The sequence below is a fragment of the Eublepharis macularius genome, chromosome 14 (genome assembly GCF_028583425.1).
Source record: "Eublepharis macularius isolate TG4126 chromosome 14, MPM_Emac_v1.0, whole genome shotgun sequence".
Taxonomy (NCBI): domain Eukaryota; kingdom Metazoa; phylum Chordata; class Lepidosauria; order Squamata; family Eublepharidae; genus Eublepharis; species Eublepharis macularius.
Genome location: NC_072803.1, coordinates 185,178 through 207,585, shown reverse-complemented (window position 1 = coordinate 207,585; position 22,408 = coordinate 185,178). Strand labels below are relative to the sequence as shown.

General features: G+C 50.8%; 1 protein-coding gene across 4 annotated transcripts in view; it reads right to left on the bottom strand.

Annotated features, from left to right (window-relative positions):
* Positions 1-953: 953 nt before the first annotated feature.
* CEP164 (centrosomal protein 164) overlaps positions 954-22,408 on the bottom strand; it is a 112,491-nt gene continuing 91,036 nt past the window's right edge. For 3 of the 4 annotated variants that reach the window (XM_054998624.1, XM_054998625.1, XM_054998626.1), the window contains 9 exons: positions 22,047-22,176; positions 17,376-17,443; positions 7,307-7,514; positions 5,961-6,068; positions 5,440-5,557; positions 4,527-4,898; positions 3,898-3,964; positions 3,215-3,337; positions 1,278-2,811 (listed from right to left, as the gene is read on the bottom strand). In XM_054998624.1, the coding sequence (XP_054854599.1) occupies positions 2,712-2,811; positions 3,215-3,337; positions 3,898-3,964; positions 4,527-4,898; positions 5,440-5,557; positions 5,961-6,068; positions 7,307-7,514; positions 17,376-17,443; positions 22,047-22,176 (1,294 nt within the window). In that variant the 3' untranslated portion in view covers positions 1,278-2,711. Of the gene's footprint in view, positions 1,210-1,277; positions 2,812-3,214; positions 3,338-3,897; positions 3,965-4,526; positions 4,899-5,439; positions 5,558-5,960; positions 6,069-7,306; positions 7,515-17,375; positions 17,444-22,046; positions 22,177-22,408 lie in introns of those variants that run through there. The other variant, XR_008598236.1, reaches the window with a different exon arrangement.

Below are 22,408 nucleotides of genomic sequence, written 5' to 3'. Positions count from 1 at the left end.
AACAAGCCATGGCTCAGCTGAGCAGGAGGCAAGAGAGTGCTTATGACAAAGCAGAGCAAGTATTTCCTGGCATTCCGCCCCACCCTCGCAACACTTTGAGCACGCAAGACACCCATCAGCTACGTGGCCTCTGAAGACCACGTTGCAGAGGCCAGTGCCAGCTACAAAGGGCCACAGTGATTCCCAAGATGCAGGGATGCCAAGGTCTGCCCCCTGCCCTCCAATCCTCTTCTGCTGGAGGCTGAGACAGTGGGGCAGAGACAGGCCATCTGTCGTTTGCATTCTTCCCCCAACCCTCAACAAGTGAGATGCCGCTTGGGGCAAGAAGAGCCCTCAGCTAAGGAAGGACAGCTGTGGCAGGGCCAGAGCGTAGCCATGTGCTTAAGGAAGCCCAGCAACAAAAAGGTCCACTGCGAAGGAAATGGCACTGAAAATGCTTGAGGGCAAACTAATGGGTCCAGGGGCACTGGTGGCTTTTCTGCAGCACTGCAGAGCCTCAAATCCAGAGCTCCACAGATCTCTCAGGGGAGGGATTCCAGGTGTGTCACTCAGGTGATCAGCGGGATTCTTACCTGCACGGAGAAAGGCACGTAAAGCCAGCACAGCCACAAGCCATAAGGCAGGAACCCTCCACCTCCTTTCAGGCCTGCCTCTAAAGTCAAGAGATCCTTACCTGCCTCAAAGCTTTCACCATGAAGAACAGTGCAGTCATCAGTGTGGCCAGCATGGTGAAGGAAGCCCCCTGCAAGAGGCCCACTTGACCCAGGTTGGTCTGTGAGGAAGGACTCCTTGGGCGCTGGGACAGAGCAGTCAGTCTCCCAACGACCTGATGAGCTTTGGGAGAAAGCCCGCCTTGGTGGAAATGCCTGTTTGTCCTTTGGAGCTTTTAATCTCTGAGCTTAGGGCATGTCACACACACCCCTCCCTCCCTCCCTCCCTCTCACACACACACACTAACAGATCAGGGATTATAAAGTCGCAGAGGGGCCAGTGGCTTCAAGTGCCTTCCCAGGGATTACATGCTCAGCAAGCGGCCAACTGAATTGCAGCTGAAAACTGGAGAAGCACAAAAAAGCTTCTCTATTACTAATAAACTCCTGTGAGCAGAATTGTGCACACTTCGGCTGGTTCAAGAAGTCAACTTCATGGTGGTGGGTGATGGGGGAAAAGGCACACCAACTCTTCTCCCCTGCAGAACCCAGTGGAAGGCTGTTGGGAGAGTGGAGAAATTACCACACACCATTACAGCGGAGAGGAAAATGGACAGACCACCAGAGTTATGCAAAACCGTTGATTTAATTGGTATACAAAGATGAAAAGCTTTTTATAGAAAGATACACTTTGACACATGCCAAAAATATCACCCTGTCCTACTGTTCAAATATGCCCCAGAAAGGGGTGGCTGAACACACAGGAGGGCAGCTGCTCGGCCCAACGGACAGCCGTGATCTCCACTCCAGAACGCCCGACTGCCAGCAAGGAGAGCTGCAGGAAGCTGGGTCAGAACCGGGCACCAAGCATGGGCACTCTGGCAGCCCAACCTCTAGGGGATGCTAGATCACCCAGGACTGGTCACCCCATCCAGAATAAGATTAGGTATATGTGCCCATTGGTTGTGGTAGCATCCAGCAAAGAAGGAAAATGCTCGAAACTTGACTCAACAGAGGAAGCTTCAGGAAGGACTGTGCCTCCATTCAGCATGAGGGCCTGAAAAGGAACATGCTCCGCAATCTCTCTTTTGCTCTTCCATCCCAACTGGCAGTGCCACCAGGCAAGCATCAGCCTTCGGTATCATCTGAGTGGGTGACGTGCGAGGAACACAACTACAGAGTCTCCAACAGCACTGGAAGAGCAATCTCTGCTGCTGCTGCTGCTGCTGCTGCTGTAGAATCACCAGGTCTTACCTCACGGCAAACGCAAAGCCCAGCCCTGAGAACACCTCCCCCAAATCTAAGAAGACCGAGCATTTGGGGCGATTTTATGGTGATATGCCCTCCAACATGGACGGGGCGGGGGAAGCCTGGTTCTGCCCTTCACAGCCACAGAAACTGCTGGGAGAAGCTAAGAGCAGCCATCTATCACTCAAGCGGCAGATGTGCCTGGCTGAAGGGGGGTGGGGGGGAGCGAGGACAGGGCAGCGACTGGAGAAGAGAAATAACGATCTTAAGTGGCTCATGGTTCCCCTTTGCAGTTTCTATCCCGTAAATCAGAACGAGGGCAGAGAAATGTTTCTTCTGAGATAGCTGGCCTCTGGGCAAACTGACAGAACATTCTGCCATAGTATTCAAACCTGAATTCTGTCAAATTCTCAGAAGTCCTGAGCTGTCTGCTTGGCTCAGCTATTCCGCTGATTGTGCCAACGGGCACCTTCCACCTGGAACTCACCCCCACCCCTGATGGAGTGACTGACTTCCCTCCCTGGGCTGACTCGCCTTCTAAACTGCGGGTTGGTACAGCCATCAACTCGCATACGCACTAACCTGTGTATTTGCCACAGAGTTAGGATTAGCCTTCCGGCTCTGTTTCTTGGGGATTCAGGACTGGTGTTCTTTGGGGATAAAACCAAACCATGCACAGAGGCTGCAGGAACAGAGATGATGCCGTGTATTCTCAACAACGTCATCAAGATTTGGCTGTTAAGTAGGGCAGGCCTGGGAATTGTGACAAGGCCAGAAACTCTCCAGCCATTTTCCCTGCTCCGCAGCCATGGTTTAGAAGTGGAAGACCTTGATTTGGTTGCTGTCATCCAAGCCAAGCTGCACAGGGCCAGCGGGGCTGGCTGCTGACTTTGGTGAGCTTGGCAAGAGAGGGCTGGCGGGTGGGTAAAGGAAAAACAAAAGGCCGTGGCAGAAGTGCTCCTGAATGGCAGGGAGGGAAGCTGCTCCAGGACAGCCTCGCCAAGGAAGCACAAACAAGCAGAGGGCAAAGGCCATCCCGCCCCTGCCGCTCCCTCCCACCCCCACCCCCTGCCAACGAGCACATCCAGCACCACCCTGAAGCTGCTGGGCAGGGGCAGCTTCACGGCCTCTTCGGTACAACGCCAGCACTCCCTGGGGGATGTTCACTCTCCTCCTCTCGCGAGGTGACCCACGGGGACAGACAGCTGGTCTTTGTCCCGCAGGCAGCCTTCGAGGTGCCCTCTCCCTCGCCACCCCCCTACAGATCCTAAGGGGCTCTATCCTTAGAGCGGAGTAAGAGCCCTGCAAAAGGATACACTCTGGAATCGTGCCTGAAACTTTCCAGCCATTTCTTGTTGGCTTCAATCATACCCTGGATATTCGGCTTTTCCGTCTCATGGGCCTGGAAATGGCGCTGCTGGAACAGGCAAACTTGCTCGCTGCCAAGGAGGAGGAGGATGGAGAGGAATCACTGAGGAGCACAGCCTTCCTGGTGGAAAGAGGAATGGCGGAAGCCTCTCCCCGCCCCCGCCCCCAGGAAGTCTATCAAAACAGTGCTGCAAACAAGCCAACGTGTGTGGCGGGGGAGGGGCAGCCCCAGCTCCCTCTCCCCAGAGGCCAAGCTGGAAGGAGCTTTCGTTGTGCTATTACCAGGAGACTGTCAAGCGAACTCCTTTCCCGAGGAGAGAAAGGGGTGCCCCAGCAGATGCCTCGGGCTGTGTGGCCTGAACAAAAGGGCTTCCTTTGCTCTGCCACTCTCATCATGCAAAGACATCTTGAGGAGAGCAGAGAAACCAGTTGCTTTGCCACACAAAATGGCTGCTCTAAGTCCAGCCATCTCAGAGAGGCAGGATGAGAAATTCCATGTGAAGGGACCACACAGAAGGCTGAAAGGGCAACTTCAGGGATGCGAACCTGGCCACTGTGATGGGACAAGATGCCTAGGTGAGCCATTGTCCTACTGAGGAGAGCCGGACTGGGCAGTGAAGAGCGTACTTACCCAGATGCCATACAACCCAGCTTGCCATCCAGAGAGCCGGGAGTTCTGCAGGGCAAGGAGAAGCCACCTAGAACAGATCACACAATTCACTTTCAAGCTCAGCCCAGAGCCTTCTTGGGCCCATCTTCCCCGCCCTTGTGTGCCGGTCGCTGTAAAGCTGCACGGGTATGAGCAAGAAACATTTCCGCATAAGCTAACATATTTCAATCACTCATCACACAGCCTACTTTTTATTCCAAATCCACAACCTCCAAGGGAGGAGAAAAGGTGCCCTAAAAGCCAAGCGAAGGCAGAATCCCAGAAGTCATGCCCAAGCTGCATTTCCAGACTTGACCTTTCTAGGCTGCATGGCCCTTATGGCCACCATACTTGGAAACACTGAGCATTCAAGGCACGTTGGTGCTGTTGCCACTACCAAGAGGCCCAGGGAGGGAAAATCTCTCAGCAGCACCCGCACAGAAGCGCGCCACTCACTGATGATCCCCACCAACCCGTCCTTCTCCCCTGCTCCCCAGCATGGCCCTGTGTGTTCCAGCTGTCAGATGTGCTTTCTTTTTCCTGGGAGGTGAGGAATGGGGAAAGAGCTTCAGAATAGTTACATGTAAACCAGATGCCCCAAAGCTCCTCACCTGGGAAATACTTGCACCACTTCTCTGCCAACATGCTGTCCACAGCCTGACCAGTAGATGTTGCAAGCCTGGGACCCAAGCCAGCACTCCAGGGCCACTGGCGAGTCAAAGGGGGCCCAGCAGAAGGTCCCAATGGTGTGGTAGAATGGGCACGCGCCAGGGAGAGGTAGGCAGCCAGAGGAATGCCATCCCTCGGCAGCAGTGGGGGCAGTGGTCCCTGGGGGGGAGTGGAGTGAGAGGGCTGCTGGTTGCTGAAGGTGCTCAGAAGGCTGAGGACACTGTCCAAGTCATGGGTGATGCGCCGCAGGGACTCAGTCAAGTACTGGATCTTGTCAGAGTGGGGAAACTGCAGGTCTGGTTTCAAGTCAATTGCTGCAGGGAAGGGGAAAAGAGCAGACCCATGAGGGAAGGGGCAGGTATTTCATGGTCTACAAGTCTTCAGGGCCCACAACAGAGTATCTGGCAGCACAAGGGGACGGCACTTTCTGGGTGCAAAGAGCTGTTGGATATGAAAAGACTGCCAGCCCCCCCCCCCCGCCCCTCCCGGTCTGAAGAACAGGAGCTAAAACCTCCAGAAAAGACTGGATGTAATGAAACACTCTGAGTGCCCAAGGACGGGAGTTCCAGAGCTGGGAACCACATCTGTTTAGGGGCTAGAGTCTCCCACCCCACCCCTTCTTTCTGCCAGCAGGAGGAGGAGGGAAACAAACCACAAGCAAGAGTGCTGCTTGGCAGCTTGGAACGACTGGTGGCAGCATCAAGGAAAGAGAATGCATCAAAGCGCCATTCTAATTGGCCCCCATAGAAGGGATTCTCTAACGAGGCTTTAAAAGCAGCGGGCGAACCCCTGGCCCCCGCCACGCCACATGTTCCAAATGGACCTTGGCAACTGGCACTGGGATGCTCCTCTTACTTCTGCGGAGAGGCTCCTCTGCTTTCCTCCCCCTACTACACGAGTCTTCGGAGTCGCTGATGTCGAAGGTCACCACCTTCTTGCATGCTGTTCCCTGTAGCGTATCTTCCTCAGAGAGCTTCAGGAGAGAAGGCAGAGAGGCTGTCCTCACCATTTGCTCCAGCACACCCCTTCCTGCTCCCGTGGTTCAAGGGCAAAGGTGGGCAGCAGGCGTATCACTCCAGCCACAGCCACTGAGAAGGCAGGGCTGGGATTCTGGAGAATGGCAGACCTGCCCGCTCCCCCAGCCCCCTTGTTCAAGACACAGAAATGAGCAACCAGGTCACAGGAAATCCCCACAGGAAACAGCAGAGGGGGCGCCCACAGGGATGAGCAGCAGCAGCGAGGGCTGGGATTCCTCTTGGGCTGTCTACTGGAAGCTTGGGAGGGCTCCTTCTGCCCAGGCTGAGGTCCCCCGGAATGACTCGCCCGTCCCCTGTTCCAGACTCGCTGCTGCACCAGGAGGAACTGCTGCTCATCACCTCTTCCAGCAAGGATGATTCCAGCTGGCCGAGCTTCTCCTCCTTCTTCTTCAGCAGAGCTTGCCCCCTCCTCATGGCAGACTTCATTTCATCCAACTGCTTCGCTTCCTGTGTGAAAAGGTACCTTGTGAATATTTCAGCAGAAAGTCTGTTTTACTACAAAGGCCCTTTCGGTTCTGGCAGCAAGACGGTGGGCAGCAATTTACTTATTAATAAAATCTATAAGTAGCAACCCACAAGACGTATTGGGCACGGATCCCATCTTGCCCTCTTGCTGTCTCACTGGCACGGCAGCTACTGGTCCAACCAGCTCCTTCTCCACACCCTCCCAGCCTGCTCCCCCAGCAGCATGGGGGGGGGGGAGGGAGCAAGAGTTCCACCCCCCACTGTAGAGTACTGCATCAGCCCCACAGGGTCAAGGAGTGGCAGCAGCAAACCCCACTCCACCCCACTCATAGCCCACCACCTGCCCGCAGAGACTTCTGCTTCCCCTTACCCACCCACCCACCATGCCACTGGCTCAGGGTTTGTTACAATGCAAACCCTGCAAGACGTAGGTAAGCTGAGAGCTTGTGTGACCTCCTCAAGGTCACCCAGCGAGCTTCCGTGGCAGAGCAGGGGTGCAAACTTGGGTCACCCAGATCCTGGTCCATCACTCCGGCCACTATGCTGTGCTGGCTCAGTGGCAGTTCTGCAATGGATCCCATGGTCAGCTTTGCAGCCTCCCCTGAGAAGTATCAGGGCAGAGGCTTTCCTCACCCTCTCATGGGACCTGCCTCAGGAAAGGCCTGCAAGCAGGGCTGGGGCTGTTGGGTGCAGAGAAGTGCTGCTGCCGCCGCTGCTGCTCAAGGTTCAGACAGAAAGCAGCAGTGGCTAAGTAACTGCATTTGTGGATGACGGTGCCCAAATGCATGAGACGGCAGCATTCTTTTGATTCCCCAAGATCTGTCACCAACATCCCAGGTCCTGCAGCTCTGGAGGTCAGCATTACCCTGGAGAGGTCAGTTCAGACTGGCCAACTCCGACTGCAGGAACAGAGAGAGAGAGAACCGTACTCCACAGAGAGGACCAAACCACTTGGTGTCCTGGACCTGGCTGGATCATCCCAATCAGACTGCAATGTGGTTTGAAGAATTCTGTTACAGACCCCTGAAATCCCTCAGCACAAAGAGGGCCCCCAGAGTTACTGGCAAGGGACTGCCTCACAGGAACCCTAGCCGACCTCACAGGGCAAATGTGAGGATAACATGGACAACAGGACAATGTAAGCTGCTTTGAGTCCTCATCGAGGAGAAAGGTAGAGCAGAAAAGAAGTCCATAAATAACGACACAAAAAGACTACTCACTTCCTCCAGGTTCCTACGCACACCCTCCAGAACCTGGGAACGGCTTGGATCTTGCATGGCTTCTTGCGCCCTTTGCAGGTCATGGCGCCAGTGCTGTTTAACCGCTCTCAGGGTGGTTTGCCTTTTCCGCATGGAACGGGTCTGATGCACCAAGAACTCCTTGGCATTCTTTATGGAAGCTCCTTCGGCAGAAATGTAATGACGAACCCTGCAGAGAGAGAAACACATGAAGCTGCCATACCGCGTTCAGTTACTAGTTGATCAGGTTCGGTATGTCCCACTCTGGCAGTCGAGGGCTTTCACCACACCAGATCCTTTTAACTGGAGACTCCAAGGGCTGAGCCTGGGATCTCCTACGTGCCAAGCAGATGCTCACTCACTGAGCTCTGGACCCTCCACCTGTAAGGCTTCATGCCAAGTCCCAAGCAAGCCGCATTCCAACGTGTGGTAAAGTGAATCATGCAGTGCAAACCATGGGATGCAGAAACAGCAAGCACAACAGGGCATCTGATTATCACCCCCCCATTGTTAAGATACCTCAGCGAGGAAAAACTACCACGATTTGTCCATCAATATTCGCCCAAAATTCTGAACAGGGCCCCGTCTAGAACACGTAACTCTTCTTAGAATCCTAGAGTTGGAAGGGACCTCCAGGATCATCTAGTCCAACCACCTGCACAATGCAGGAAATTCACAACTACGCCCCCCCCCCGACTGCCCAGTGCTCCATGCCCGGAAGATAACTAAACAAAGGGGCCCCACGGGGCTGCTAACAAGGAACAGAGAAAAAACTGCAGGAACAGTAATGTCTTTAAAGGGCACCGTGCCTAATTATTACAACTGTTTGATATCACTATTTAATGTCAATAACTTCACAATCCTAGAGTCTAAAGTGCACAGTGCAAAAAATGAACTCATACAGTCACAAATCACAATTACAATATGTAATTGGGTATCTGGGTTCCCAATCGGGTCAAGAGAAGCTAAAAAAGTTTTCAAACACTTGGAGAACAGGGTTGACATACCTGTAACTTATGTTCATCGAGTTCTTCTGTGCTGACACACATGGGACTGCGCAGGCGCAGGCCAGCCGCCGGAGAATTTTCCATAGCTTCTATAGCTCCGAAGGGGCCGTTTGTCGCGCGCTTCAGCGACCGTTTTCCCGCCCAAACGGTCACGTGCTCCTCCAGCGACCAACGGCCCCTTCCCTCAGTTCTCCTTGCCGCCGCTTAACCAATACACATAGCCACAACCTGCATAGACACCAATATTTGTTATAGCCCACACAGCATTGTGCATTGGAATTCACAGCGGGGTAGGAGGGAGGGTTGTGTGTCAGCACAGAAGAACTCGATGAACATAAGTTACAGGTATGTCAACCCTGTTTTCATCTTCGTTCTTCTGTGCCTCCACACATGGGAGTGTACCAAGCTTCACACAATAAGGAAGGTGGGGTGAAGTCCAACACAATTTTATTGTATCACACAAGAACCATCAACAAGTGTAAACTATACTATACACAAATATAACTATACACAAATATACATACAAAAATAACACATATATACAATATACTCCCATATATACACCACTTGTATAAGGATATATTCAATAAATATATATATAAGCATATATACATATAAAACATACAACTACAAAATTGTAGCATCATATCGTAGCATCTCAGAACCCCTTAGGAAAAAAGGGAATGCAATACAGCCCTGGCCACAGCCACATCTCGCCCTGTATCCACATCCACAGCATAATGCCTGACAAAGGTGTCAGCCGTGGACCAGGTGGCTGCCCTACAGATGCTAGCCAACGGAACCCCCCGGAGGAGAGCCGAAGAGGCAGCCTGGGACCGCGTGGAATGGGCCCTAACCTGCAGCGGGCAACTCGCCCCAGCCAGGGAATAGGCCTTACTAATGGCCGTCACAATCCACCTGGACAGAGTCTGCGAGGAAGCCCTATTGCCCTTGTCCTTGGCCCCAAAACACACGAACAGGTGAGGACACTTTCGGAAGCCCTTTGTCCTGTCCAGATAGAAAGCTAGCGCCCTCTTCAAATCCAGAGTGTGCAGCGCCTTTTCCCCCTTGGAAGAGGGGTGAGGAAAGAATGCAGGAAGCGATATCTCCTGCGACAGATGAAAAGTGGACACTACCTTAGGCAGGAAGCCCAGGCAGGGACGCAATACCACCCTATTGGGATGGAATAAAAGGAAGGGGGGATCAGACCTTAGCGCAGAGAGCTCACTGACCCTCCTGGCAGAGGTTATAGCCACTAGGAATGCCACCTTGTACGATAGCAGGTCCAAGGGGCAGGTCGCCAAAGGCTCGAAGGGAGGCAACATTAGCCGTGCCAGCACCAAAGACAGTGACCATTGTGGTACAGGAGGCGACACTGGTGGGTAGAGGTTGAACATTCCCTTAAGGAACTGGCGGGACTTTGGGTGGGAAAAAACCGTGCTACCATCAACTCGAGAGTGGGTAGAAGAGATAGCTGCCAGGTGAACCTTGAGGGAGGTAACCCTTAATCCCTGGTCCCTCAGGAGGCACAAATAGTCAAAAATCAGCCCTAGGGAGCTATCCGTAGGCACCACCCCTTTCTCACGTGCCCAGGTCTCAAACCTCCGCCACTTGGCCTCGTAAGAGCGCCGAGTAGATGGCTTGTGGGCATTCAGGAGGACCCGTTCCACCTGCGTAGAAAAATTCAACGAGGAGGGACGATCCGCCAAGCTGCCAGATGCAGCTTCCCGGGGTCGTGGTGAAGAATGTCCCCGTTCTTCAAAAGATCCTGCCAAGGGGGCAGCTTCACATAGGTCCGCTGAGATAGCTGCAGGAGCCTTGGGAACCAGACTTGCCTCGGCCAAAATGGGGCCACTAAGATGCAGTCTGTCCTGTCCTCCTCTATTTTGCACAGGACCTTGGCTATCAAGGGGAAGGGCGGAAACATGTAATGCAACCCCCGGTTCCACGTAAACAGGAAGGCATCCCCAATAGAGAGCGGGTCGCTCCCTGCTCGGGAACAGAACGTCTGGGCTTTGGCGTTCTCCGCCGTAGCGAACACATCTATAACCGGGTGTCCCCACATCTGGAAGATCAGCCCACTGCACCCGTCGTTGAGCTCCCATTCGTGGTCTATCAACAGAACCCTGCTCAGGGCGTCCGCCCGAGCGTTGTCTGACCCAGCCACATGTATGGCTCGCAGAGTGACGCCATTCTTGACCGCCCACTGCCAGGTGAGCGTGGCTTCCCGACAGAGAGTCATGGACGCTGTGCCCCCTTGCTGGTTCACGTAGTACATGGCAGTGGTGTTGTCTGTCTGTACCAAAACGTGACGATTTCGCAGCAGAGCTGTAAGGGACACAAGCGCAAAACGAATGGCTCTTAGTTCCAAAACATTGATATGGAGCGCCTTTTCACCTTCAGTCCAGACGTCCTGGACACAGACATCCCCACAGTAAGCCCCCCATCCCAGCAGAGAGGCATCAGTGGTCACCGTGATGTCAGGATGTTGATAACCGAAAGGGAAACCCCCAAACAAATTGCCCTCAGACAACCACCAATCCAGCGAGGACAGTACGCTCCTAGGAACGGAGAGCTTGAGGGACGGAGGGTGCTGAAAGGCATCATACCTTCGTACAAACCAGTTCTGGAGAGGCCGCAAATGCAGCCTGGCGAGGGGGATTACAGAAGTGGCAGCAGCCATATGGCCCAGTAAGCACTGGATAGTGCGTACCGGTTGAAAACGGTTCCTCTTAAACATGGACACAAGACCCTTTAGGGATCTAGCCCTCTCCTGGGGGAGCAGAGCCTTACCCTTCACAGAGTCCAGAAGTGCACCAATGTAGGAGACCGTGCGACTGGGGACCAATTTAGATTTTTCCAGATTAACCACGAGGCCCAATCGGTCGCATGTGGTAAGCACCAGATCAATGTCCTGGACTAATCTGGGCTCAGACTCAGCCACGATGAGCCAGTCATCAAGGTACGGGAAGATTGAACAACCCTGCTCCCGAAGGAAGGAGACCACAGGAGCAACACATTTAGTGAACACCCGTGGGGCAGTGGACAGGCCAAAGGGGAGCACCTTGTACTGGAAAACCCTTTGCCGGTAGACGAAGCTCAGGTATTTCCTGTGTTCCTCACGTATCCCCACATGAAAATATGCGTCCTTCAGATCCAGGACCGCAAACCAATCCCCCTTCCTGAGCAGGGCAATCACAGTTGCCAACGTTACCATTTTAAACTTAGTCACCCTCAAATAGGCATTAAGGCCTCGTAAGTCCAGAATGGGACGCAACCCCCCGTCCTTTTTGGGGACTAGGAAGAACCTGGAGAAGAACCCCTTCACAGAGCCGTCATAGGGCACTTCCCCTATAGCCCCCTTGGCCAAGAGCGATGTTATTTCAGTGTCCAGCTCGGCCATAGTGTTATTGACAGCGGTCAGCGGTGAACCGCATCTCGGCAGTTCAATGAATTCCAGCCCGTACCCCTTCTCAACAATAGTTAAGACCCATGAGTCAGATGTTATTGACTCCCACTCCGAGAGGAATGGCCTCAGTCTGTCTGAGAAGTTCGGTGGTACGGCTGGGTTGACCCTTCAGTACTGCCTCCCAGGGCCCTGCTGCTCCTTCTGCTGGGCTGGAGGCTGCGAGGAACGAGGTTTGAACGGCCTACGCCTCCTGGGCTGCTGCTGAGGAGGGTAGTGTCGCTGCTGATAAGCCGGGAACGGTTGGTAACTCGGCCGCTGCTGCTGGTACCTGCCCTGGTAGTGGTAAGGGCCGTACCTGGGAGTGTACCGTGGCTTGTAGGCGGGTTTGTCCGTGGGAGCTAGGCCCAAGGACCGTGCCGTCTGCCTGTCCTCTTTCTTTTTCTTTAAGGCCTCATCGGTCGATGCGGAGAACAGTGATTCCCCTTCGAAAGGCAGGCCTTCCACCCGGGACCTCACTTCCTGGGAAAGGGCCGTAGACCGCAGCCATGAGTGGCGTCGGAGGACGATGGCGGAAGTCATCCCACGAGCTGCCGTGTCGGCCGCATGGCTCCCTGCATTTAGCTGTTGTTTCGACAGGCGGACAGCTTCCGTCTGCAGGAGCGACACCACTGCCTTCTGTTCAGGGGGGAGGTTGCCAACATAGGATGCCAACTTTTCCCAGAGGTAGAGCTGGTACCCAGCCATAATCGTCTGGTAGTTGGCAATCCTTAGCCCTAGGGACGCGATGGAATACTGCCGTCTACCCAGGGCATCTAGCTTCCTTCCCTCCTTGTCAGGTGGCGCTGAGGGTGCTCCAGAGCGGCGAGACTGGAACTCCTCCGTGACGAGCGATGAAGGCGGAGGGTGTTTCAACAACGACGGCCAGGTGCCCTGTTTAATCTTGTAAAGCTGCTCAATCCTCCTCGAGGTGGCAGGTTGGTCACAGGGCACCTTCCACACCTTCTCGACAATCTCCTCTATCCCCTCAAGCATGGGGAAGCCGATGGTTGCAGGATTGTCCGCATAGACCCTCCTGAGCAGCTTGTCCTTGGTTTGGGGGACGGCTGAGGAGATGTCCATTTCTAGAGCTTGAGCCATCCGAGCCATCTGATCTGCGTAGATTCTCAAATCTTCATATGGAGAACTACTGCTCGGCGCCACGTTGTCGTCCGGTGAAGGCTCGGAACAGGACTCGGAACCGTAATCTCCGATGCTGCCGATGTCCTCCCCTTCGGAACTGTGCGATTCCTCTCCCCGGGCCGGCGGAGGGAACCATGCCTGCCTAGAGGTCGAGGGCCTCGGTTCCGAGTATGCAAAACCAGGAGCCCCTTCCCATTGGCAATGGAAAGCGGGAGGCAGATCCGAAGCTTGACGATGACGGGAGGCCAACGAGCGCACGGAACCGACACTCCCCTCCTCGGACCGACGTCGCTCACGACTGGAAGCAGCTGCTGGCGAGCGGTGACCAGAAGACGACCGATCCCGGTGACTCAGAGGCGGGCCTGGATCAGCTACCGGGGAAGGTGCCGATGGTACGACCTCGAACGCGCCCGGGTCCGGCACATCCTCCGGAACCGGAGAGCCCAGGTGAGGAGATGGTGTGCGCGGTATCAGGATGACCTCCTCCGTCGGAACCGAGCGTGGAGAGCGATGACGGTGTCTGGTCTTCTTCTTCTTAGCCGGTGGCTCCGAAGAAGATCTCGGTACCGACGCAGCTCTGGATGACGACGAGCGCGGCTTAGCCACCGGAATCGACCCAGCCGTCGGTTCCGACCGAGGGCTCGGAACCACGATCTTCGGTCCCGAGGCGGCAGCTCTCGGATCCGACGCGGTGGAAGGAGCGCTTCGGGGCGGCCGCGCCGAACCCTGCGCTGGAGAGGTTGTCTTCGACGCCGCGGCACTTGCGGGGCGTGCAGACCGGGCGGAGGACACCGAACCCGCTCTCGAGCGCCCTCCGACAGAGGGGCTTGGGCCAGCCTTGGGGGAGGGCAGCGGTGTTGCCGTCGACATGACCGCTTTCCAGAGCGAGGAGTTCAGCCGGGCCTGCCTATCTTGACGGGCCTTATTCGTGAACCCCTGGCAGATTTTACAGGCGGTCACATTATGGGTCTCCCCCAGACAAAAAAGGCACAGGTCGTGGCCATCGGTCTGCGCCATTTTAGTATGGCACTTCAGGCAACGCTTGAAGAGCGCCTTTGAGGCCATCTTCAGGGGCGCGCAAATAAGAGAGGTCAACCAGTCCGAGTCAAAACCGTTCTTTAATTACCGTCCAAATCAGTATCCAAAAAGCGAAGTCCGAAGTCCAAACCGATGTCCAAAAAACCAGAAGATCAATCACAAGCAATAAGCGCAGAGCAACGAAGCTAACGTTCTCCCCAAGCGGCGGCAAGAAGAGAACTGAGGGAAGGGGCCGTTGGTCGCTGGAGGAGCACGTGACCGTTTGGGCGGGAAAACGGTCGCTGAAGCGCGCGACAAACGGCCCCTTCGGAGCTATAGAAGCTATGGAAAATTCTCCGGCGGCTGGCCTGCGCCTGCGCAGTCCCATGTGTGGAGGCACAGAAGAACGAAGATGAACTAGAGATAATCGCTAGTGGAACACTCTTGTAAAAGCAAGTGCGAAACAACAGAAGTGCTGGCTTCCTGTCGAGTGGGTCTGAACAGCTGTTTAATCTCCTTCACATCGAGACTTGTGAGTCCCTAAGTGGCCTCCCACCCAGGAGACGGCAACCGCCTTGCTTCTGGTTGCAGGAGTCCACCTAGAAAAGAAATCACATGAGGACACTGCTATAAGAATGTTGTTGGACTGCAAGTCTCTATTGAATAATTGAGAAAGAGAAAAATGTGCAATTGAGCTTCAAAGACTCTTTGACGTGTTGTTAATAATATGTGGATTTTCAGATGTGAATACATTGTAATTTACTGCTTAGATTCTTGGATGTGAGCATGTGACTGTATGAGTTCATTTTTTGCACTGTGCACTTTAGACTCTAGGATTGTGACGTTATTGACATTAAATAGTGATATCAAACAGTTGTAATAATTAGGCACGGTGCCCTTTGAAGACATTACTGTTTCCATGGTTTTGTTCCATGCCCAGAAGATAGCAAAACACCTCCAGGATCCCTAGCCAAACTCTGTGCTTTAGTGGAGACATCGAAATCCATGAGTTATGTAACGAAATGGTTACCAGGGGTGAAATGAGTGCCAGCTGCTGTTAATCTGTCTTTAAAGAAAGGGGAGGAAATGTTCCCCCTGAGGGTCGATGGGCTGTGGGGCCAGGGAGGGGCCTGCAGGAGTCTTGGTGTGGGACGCCCTTCTTCCTGGACTACAACTCCCAGCTGCCCCGGGCCAAGAAAGGGTGGGAAAAATAAGGGGTGGAGCCTGAATTGAGAGACTCAGCCGATCCTGAGGGGGAAAAGTCAGTTAGTCTCCTTCTTGGTTGAAGAGGGAGAGGCTCCTGCTGCTGGGTGAGACCCGGGTGCCTGGGCCCTAAATGTGGAGGGCCTGGGAGGCAGAAGAAAGGGAATAAAGAGAGTCACCCTTCTTGGTTGAAGAAGGAGAGGCTCCTGCTGCTGGGTGAAACCCGGGTGCCTAGGCCCTAAGTGTGGAGGGCCTGGGAGGCAGCAGAAAGGGAATAAAAGGGAGTCACCCTTCTTGGTTGAAGAGGGAGAGGCTCCTGCTGCTGGGTGAAACCCGAGTGCCTGGGCCCTAAATGTGGAGGGCCTGAGAGGCAGCAGAAAGGGAATAAAGAGAGTCACCCTTCTTTGTTGGAGAAGGAGAGGCTCCTGCTGCTGGGTGAAACCCGGGTGCCTAGGCCCTAAATGTGGAGGGCCTGGGAGGCAGCAGAAAGGGAATAAAAGGGAGTCACCCTTCTTGGTTGAAGAGGGAGAGGCTCCTGCTGCTGGGTGAAACCTGGGTGCCTGGGCCCTAAATGTGGAGGGCCTGAGAGGCAGCAGAAAGGGAATAAAGAGAGTCACCCTTCTTGGTTGGAGGAGAGGCTCCTGCTACTGGGTGAAACCCGGGTGCCTAGGCCCTAAATGTGGAGGGCCTGAGAGGCAGCAGAAAGGGAATAAAAGGGAGTCACCCTTCTTGGTTGGAGAAGGAGAGGCTCCTGCTGCTGGGTGAAACCCGGGTGCCTAGGCCCTAAATGTGTAGGGCCTGGGAGGCAGCAGAAAGGGAATAAAAGGGAGTCACCCTTCTTGGTTGAAGAGGGAGAGGCTCCTGCTGCTGGGTGAAACCCGGGTGCCTGGGCCCTAAATGTGGAGGGCCTGAGAGGCAGCAGAAAGGGAATAAAAGGGAGTCACCCTTCTTGGTTGAAGAGGGAGAGGCTCCTGCTGCTGGGTGAAACCCGGGTGCCTGGGCCCTAAATGTGGAGGGCCTGAGAGGCAGCAGAAAGGGAATAAAAGGGAGTCACCCTTCTTGGTTGAAGAGGGTGAGGCTCCTGCTGCTGGGTGAAACCCGGGTGCCTGGGCCCTAAATGTGGAGGGCCTGAGAGGCAGCAGAAAGGGAATAAAAGGGAGTCACCCTTCTTGGTTGAAGAGGGAGAGGCTCCTGCTGCTGGGTGAAACTCGGGTGCCTAGGCCCTAAAAGTGGAGGGCCTGGGAGGCAGCAGAAAGGAAATAAAAGGTGAACCTTCCCTCAGACCACCACCTCCCTTAAGGTAGAGTAGGGAACAGTGTGGTAGGGAAAGCAGACAGCGGTTCTGTTCAGTTTGATTTTCTGCCCTATGAGTTCTGAACAGGAGAGGGGGGTCTACCCTTATGTGTTGTGCCTTTACCTGCTTTGTATATAGTGCTCTGTATATAGTTATTAAATTATACTTTTTTGGAATATAAAGGACCTGGTGGTGCTCTGACTACGTAAGCTCCCCCACTTGGCATGCTACAGGGAGGGAGGGAGGGAGCCCAGGAGAACTGGATCAGGCCAGACCTTGGTGGGTTGCCAATTCTCCAGGGCCCACCCAAAGATTGGGGAATTCACTTCCCAGTAAGGGAAATTCAGCCAGAGGGGTCTCACTGCCCCTCAGTCAGGCGGTGTACAATTCAGTGAGTGGTGGCAGTGATGAAGAGGGTGAGCCATGCCCACCAGGGACGGTGGGAGGCGGATAGCGGGGCTAGCAGGCCATTGACGGAGGCTCAGTTGCCCGGACTGAGAGCCAGCGCCCGTTCTGCCACAAGTTATATGCCCTGAGGTTTTTGTTTCTGTGCTTACCTGCGAACTAATGTTGCCTAGCATGCGTTCCATGCCCTGCAAATGTTCAGTGTTTTCATCTCCAGTTATAGGCGGTGAATTTTTGTCTCTTTCCCCCATAGGATTTAGTTAAAAGCTCTCATCAGGTTTGCAAGGCTCTTACCAAACATATTTTTCCTACCCTTGTGAAGTGCAAATCATCTCTCGATAGAAGTGCTTCATCTCGAAAGCATAAGCTATAGTCCAAAAAAACAAACTGCTCCTGATGACACCATCTATGTAGCCAGTCGTGTTTGCAGCATTCTTCTTTCCCTTCCCTAACCCTAACCCGGCCTTCAACAGGAAGAACTGACGAAAACACAACCTGTGCTGTGTTCTTAGGTCACCAAAGACTTCTGACACTTACTGCTCCAGAATGAGGCTGGTTTCTTCGTTGCTCTGTGTAGTTTCAGATGCCATCTCTCTGGGGGAAGGCTTGAGGGTTTAAGGGTTTTAAAATGTAGTTAGTTAATATGCAATGAAAGCCTAGACTCCACCCCAGGATAACTACAGCACCTGAGTTTTTAACTGAGACAGCTTATCATCTAGTTCACCCGACCATGAAGCAGTTTTTCACAGAAACTCTGCTTTACCCCGTTTCTCTTCAGAACCACCCAGAGGCTTTAAAAGCTCCCGCTCAGCAACAGAGATTCAGACTGCACAGGCCTAAAGGAAAGAAATGCTCAGTTCTTCCCAAAATAAATAAAGGTACACCACACCAAGTTCAAGGTATCTGTTGCAGGGAAGGTGCGAAATGGCGCAAGTGCACAGGACACCATTCTAATCATGTTACTTGCAAGGAACTTGTTTTTACTTCTTCATTGTTCAGCATCCTGCTGGGCACAGGGTACCAAGCTGACCCTACCTGAAGGCAGGTACAGGTGCTTCAGAAAAGCAGGGAGTTGAGGACAATTCTGCCAAAGGATGCATCCACTCATTCTGACATCTAGGACAAAATACCTCACAAAGGTGGAAGGCTGGACCCAGGTGGCTGCTAGAAGAGTTCAGGAAAAGGGACCCCTTTACCAAAGGAAGAAGATGTAGCTTTTGTTCTAGAGGAGTCAGCCTTTGTATTTTGTGAAAACAGCATACAAGCCAGGTCAGAGCATAGTTCAAGGGTGTCAGAAACCTAACGATTAATCCTATTCTTTGAGAGAACGCAGCCTGTCCATTTTTAAGACTAGAACAGAAGGCAAAGACTGATGCATTGACAAAAAACAACAGTTCTGTTCCCATTAAAGGAAAATGGCTTCTTAATATCTGGGAAATTAGGGGCTCTTTCAGCATCTGATGAAGGTGAAGGAATGAGCATTAAAATGGAAAATGAGATTCAGTATGAGCAAGTGTAAAGAGAGGCATATTGGGGCTAAAAATCCCAACTTCACCTACAAACTGATGGGATCTGAACTTGCAGCAACAGACCAAGGAAGGGATCTTGGGGGAGGGGGGTGGACAGCATGATGAAACTGTTGGCCCAATATGCGGCTGCTGCAAAAAATGCAAATTCCTGGCTGGCAATAATTAGACAAGGAACAGAGAACAAAACTGCCACTCTCATACTGCCCTTATGCAAATTTATGGTGAGACCACACTGGGCACAATTCTGATCACCACACCTGAAAAAGGGCATTGAAGAGCTTGAAAAGGCACAGAAAAGAGCAACCAAAATGATCTGGGACCTACAGCAACCACCCTAGGATGATCAGTTAAAACACTTTGGGCTATTTAGCTTAGAAATTTAGCTTAGAAAGGCGAGTAAGGGGAGACATGATAGAGATCTATAAAATAATGCATGATGTGGACAAAGTGGACAGGAGAAGCAATTCTCCCTCTCCCATAGTACTAGAACCTGGCATCAACTGAGGGGTGGGAGATCAAGACAGTTACAGGAAGTGCTTCTTCACATAGAGGATCGTTAACTTGTACAATTGACGTAGTGACGATCGCCCACTTGGAAGGCTTTAAAAGGGGAGTGGAAAAATTATACAGGATGCATCCATCAATGGCTACTAGTCATGATGGATATCTACTCCCTCCAGTACTAGAGGCATGTGGCATGTAACAAATGTCCACCTTTGGGCAGCTCCACTGTTGCAAATTCAAGTAATTGTTCTTGATAGTCCATATATGTGCCATTGTGCCCTGACCACAGAGCCTCCACCTGGACGTCATCCTCTCTTGCAACATGAATGGTGAATGCAGTGATGCTGTGCTTGATGGATCCCTCCCACAGGTGGCAGCCAAGGCCTCAGCAGATACATGGTTGACCAATCTCAATCAAGTCCCGCCCACTCTGTCAACAGTCCAGCATTCAGGTTTTACTAACCACAAAACAATAGGATAATCTGGCACTTTTGGAACTGAGAGAGAGAGAGTTCTGCCTGAGGTTTAGAGGTATATCAGAAGATTCTGTGGAAGATACTAGAGGCAAGATTGTTGAAGCTCTAGCAGAACTATTACAAGTGGAGGAAGAGGACATGGGTTCAGAAATTGACAATATCTTCAGAATAAATTCACATTTTGCTTCAATAAAAAAAACGTGAGAGACATTCTGGTTCACTATGTAAGGAGGAGAGTTAGAGACCAGCACTACAATTCTAAACAGAGTTACTCCAGTCTAAGCCCATTGGTTTCAGTGCACATAGATGGGAGTAACTCTGCTTAGATTGCATGGCAAGTCCTACAATAGCATTTCAAAGCAAGCTTGAAGTCGGATAACATGGATATAATTGTTATGAAAGAAATATCTATATGAATTTTATATAAGCGAAAAGATTATGACTTGTTAACTGAGAAATTAAAACAGAAAAGAATTTCATTCAGGTGGGACAAGCTTGAAGGGATAATTTTTACCTACAAGCAACAGAAATTCAGATTTAACTCCATTTTGAAAGCAAGGGAATTTTTTAAAAAGATACATAAGTGATCTGGAGATAGGAGCACCAGAAGAATCTGCAACAGACCGATAACAGCTGTAACTGGCATTGGAAAACCAGTAGAAGGATGCAAAGATGGATTCTCCTGAAGATGAAGATTAGATATGGAATACAAATCTATAACGTGAACTATAAATGGGGTAAAATCTCCCTGAAAGAGAAAGATATTTTGTCATTTGAAAAAATTAATATATATTTACAAGAGACCTGTGTTAGAAAAAAGGATATAAAATATTTAATTTATAAACAGCTGGGGAAAGAATTTGTTATCAGCTGATTCTAAAAAGAAAGATGGAGTAGTATTGTATGTGTATTATGTGCCATCAGGTTGCCTCCAACCTATGGTGACCCTATGAATGAAAGATCTCCAGAATGCCCTATCATTAACAGACTTGCTCAGATCTTGCAAACTGGAAGAAGTGGATTCTTTTATTGAGCTAAATCCATAGTTGAAACCAGAGTTGGTGATATCTGATGAGCAAGGAAGATTTGTAGGAGTAAAACTTATTTCAGGAAGAATAAAGACTTTGGTGTTAGGGTTATATGCACCAAATGAAGAAAAGGGCTTCTTTTATAAACAACTTATGAACAGATTAATAGATTTGACTTATGAAAGCTGGTGTTTGATGGGGGAATGGAATGGAGTGATCTCCCCATAAATAGATAGATCTTCAGAAAAAATATTAGAAATACACAAGGTAAATTACAAATGACTTTTTTATTTGCTGGGTAATTTAGTTTTAGTAGACATCTGTAGATTGAAAAATGGTTCTAAAGAATATACTTATTTTTCAGAGAGAGACAGATCATTCTCAAGAATAGATAAGATTTTAACTAGTAAGGTAGTAATTTTACCAAGGACTTTTTCAGACCATAATCCAGTATGAGTTGTAAAAGAACATCCAATACATTTAGATGAAAATTAAATGAAACCTTATTGCAAAAAGGCAATTGTAAGAGACTGTAAGGAAATATTAAAATATTTTTTGAACTTAATGTAAATAAAGATATTGATATGAGAAGCCTTCAGGAGAGGCTATTTAATACAATATAATATTAAGGTGAAGAAGAGACAAAAAGAAAATACAAAAGATCTTGGTGGAGATTAAAAGAAAAGTGGAGGAATTAAAAATTTGCAAGAATTTATTCATGAAGATCAATGTAGATTTCTACCAAAGAGGCAGTTAGTTGATAGTGTTAGAATTGTACTTGATTAGCAAAAATGTATAAAAATGTTTCAAACAGATGTTGAAAATGTGAACAGCAGGAGGGGACATTTTTCATTTATGGTGGACATGCAACAGAGCTAAAAAAATTAAATACAAATACATTCAATTATTGAGGAGATTTTGAAGATGAATGTACATATTAAACTGGAGGCTTTCTTATTGGGGCTAATGGACAGTTACAAGTTACTCACACAGCTACATATCTCTTTTGTTTGTCCCCCCCTTCCTTTTTGTATTCCCTTTTTATTTCAATAAAATAAAATTTATATTTAAAAAAAGTGACTCACAGTACACTCTTTTTGCATAGCAACAGCAGCAAGACTGTTATATGCTCAAAAATAGAAAGCTACAATAGAGGAATGGCTGGAGAGATGATAATGCTGAGATGGCTGAACTTATGTCTTTGATTAGGGAATATTGTTACCTGGAAGTCCCTTTTAGACGTTCTGTGGTAAACAGAGAGAAATGAACTGATGGTTTGGACTTTTGAAGATTAGGAAGTGGATAAAAATGTATTAGAGGGAAAGGAAATGTAGTCATTTAGAGTTAATTTCGGGTTAAGGAATAATATTGATTATAAGGTTGAATTTGGAGTTTATAATATGTAATGCTTATATATATTTTCACAGAGAAAATTGGTACTTATTCCTAATTTCTTTTATTCTTTATTTTTGCTTCTCTTGTTCTTTTATGTTTTAGTTGTTCGCTTTCAGCTATGTTTCTTTTCGTTTTCTTTTTACTAATTGGTTTTAAAAAAATTTCAACAAATTTTTTTTAAAAACCAAGATGAGGTCTGAGATTGAATGTGGTTGACCCATCCCAATGAAGCCCTGCCCACCCTTGTTAACACTTCAACATCTGGGTTTTACTAACCACTGCACCACTCTCTCGCAGGTCTTCCACTCGGAGGTCTTCTTCCGCTTTCCTTGGAGATGCATCACTTCTTTGCGCTTCCAGCTCCTTCAGCAGCTCCTGATTGCTCTTGCATGCAGCCTCCAGCTCACTAACAACAAACCACAGGAGAGCTAAAGCACCACGTGTGGCAAGAAGTGATCCCCTGGGCAGTGTGATGGCCGCCAGATCTGCTCCTTCATTCAGCCACATAGAGCCCCAAACAGATCTTCCCTCCACATTCGAGAGGTGGGAAAAGATTGTCAGCACAGCCTGCCACACTCAACAGGAGCCACACTCCCTCATCAGGCTTCAAACTTCCCAAATTCTTCTCGTTCTCTCAC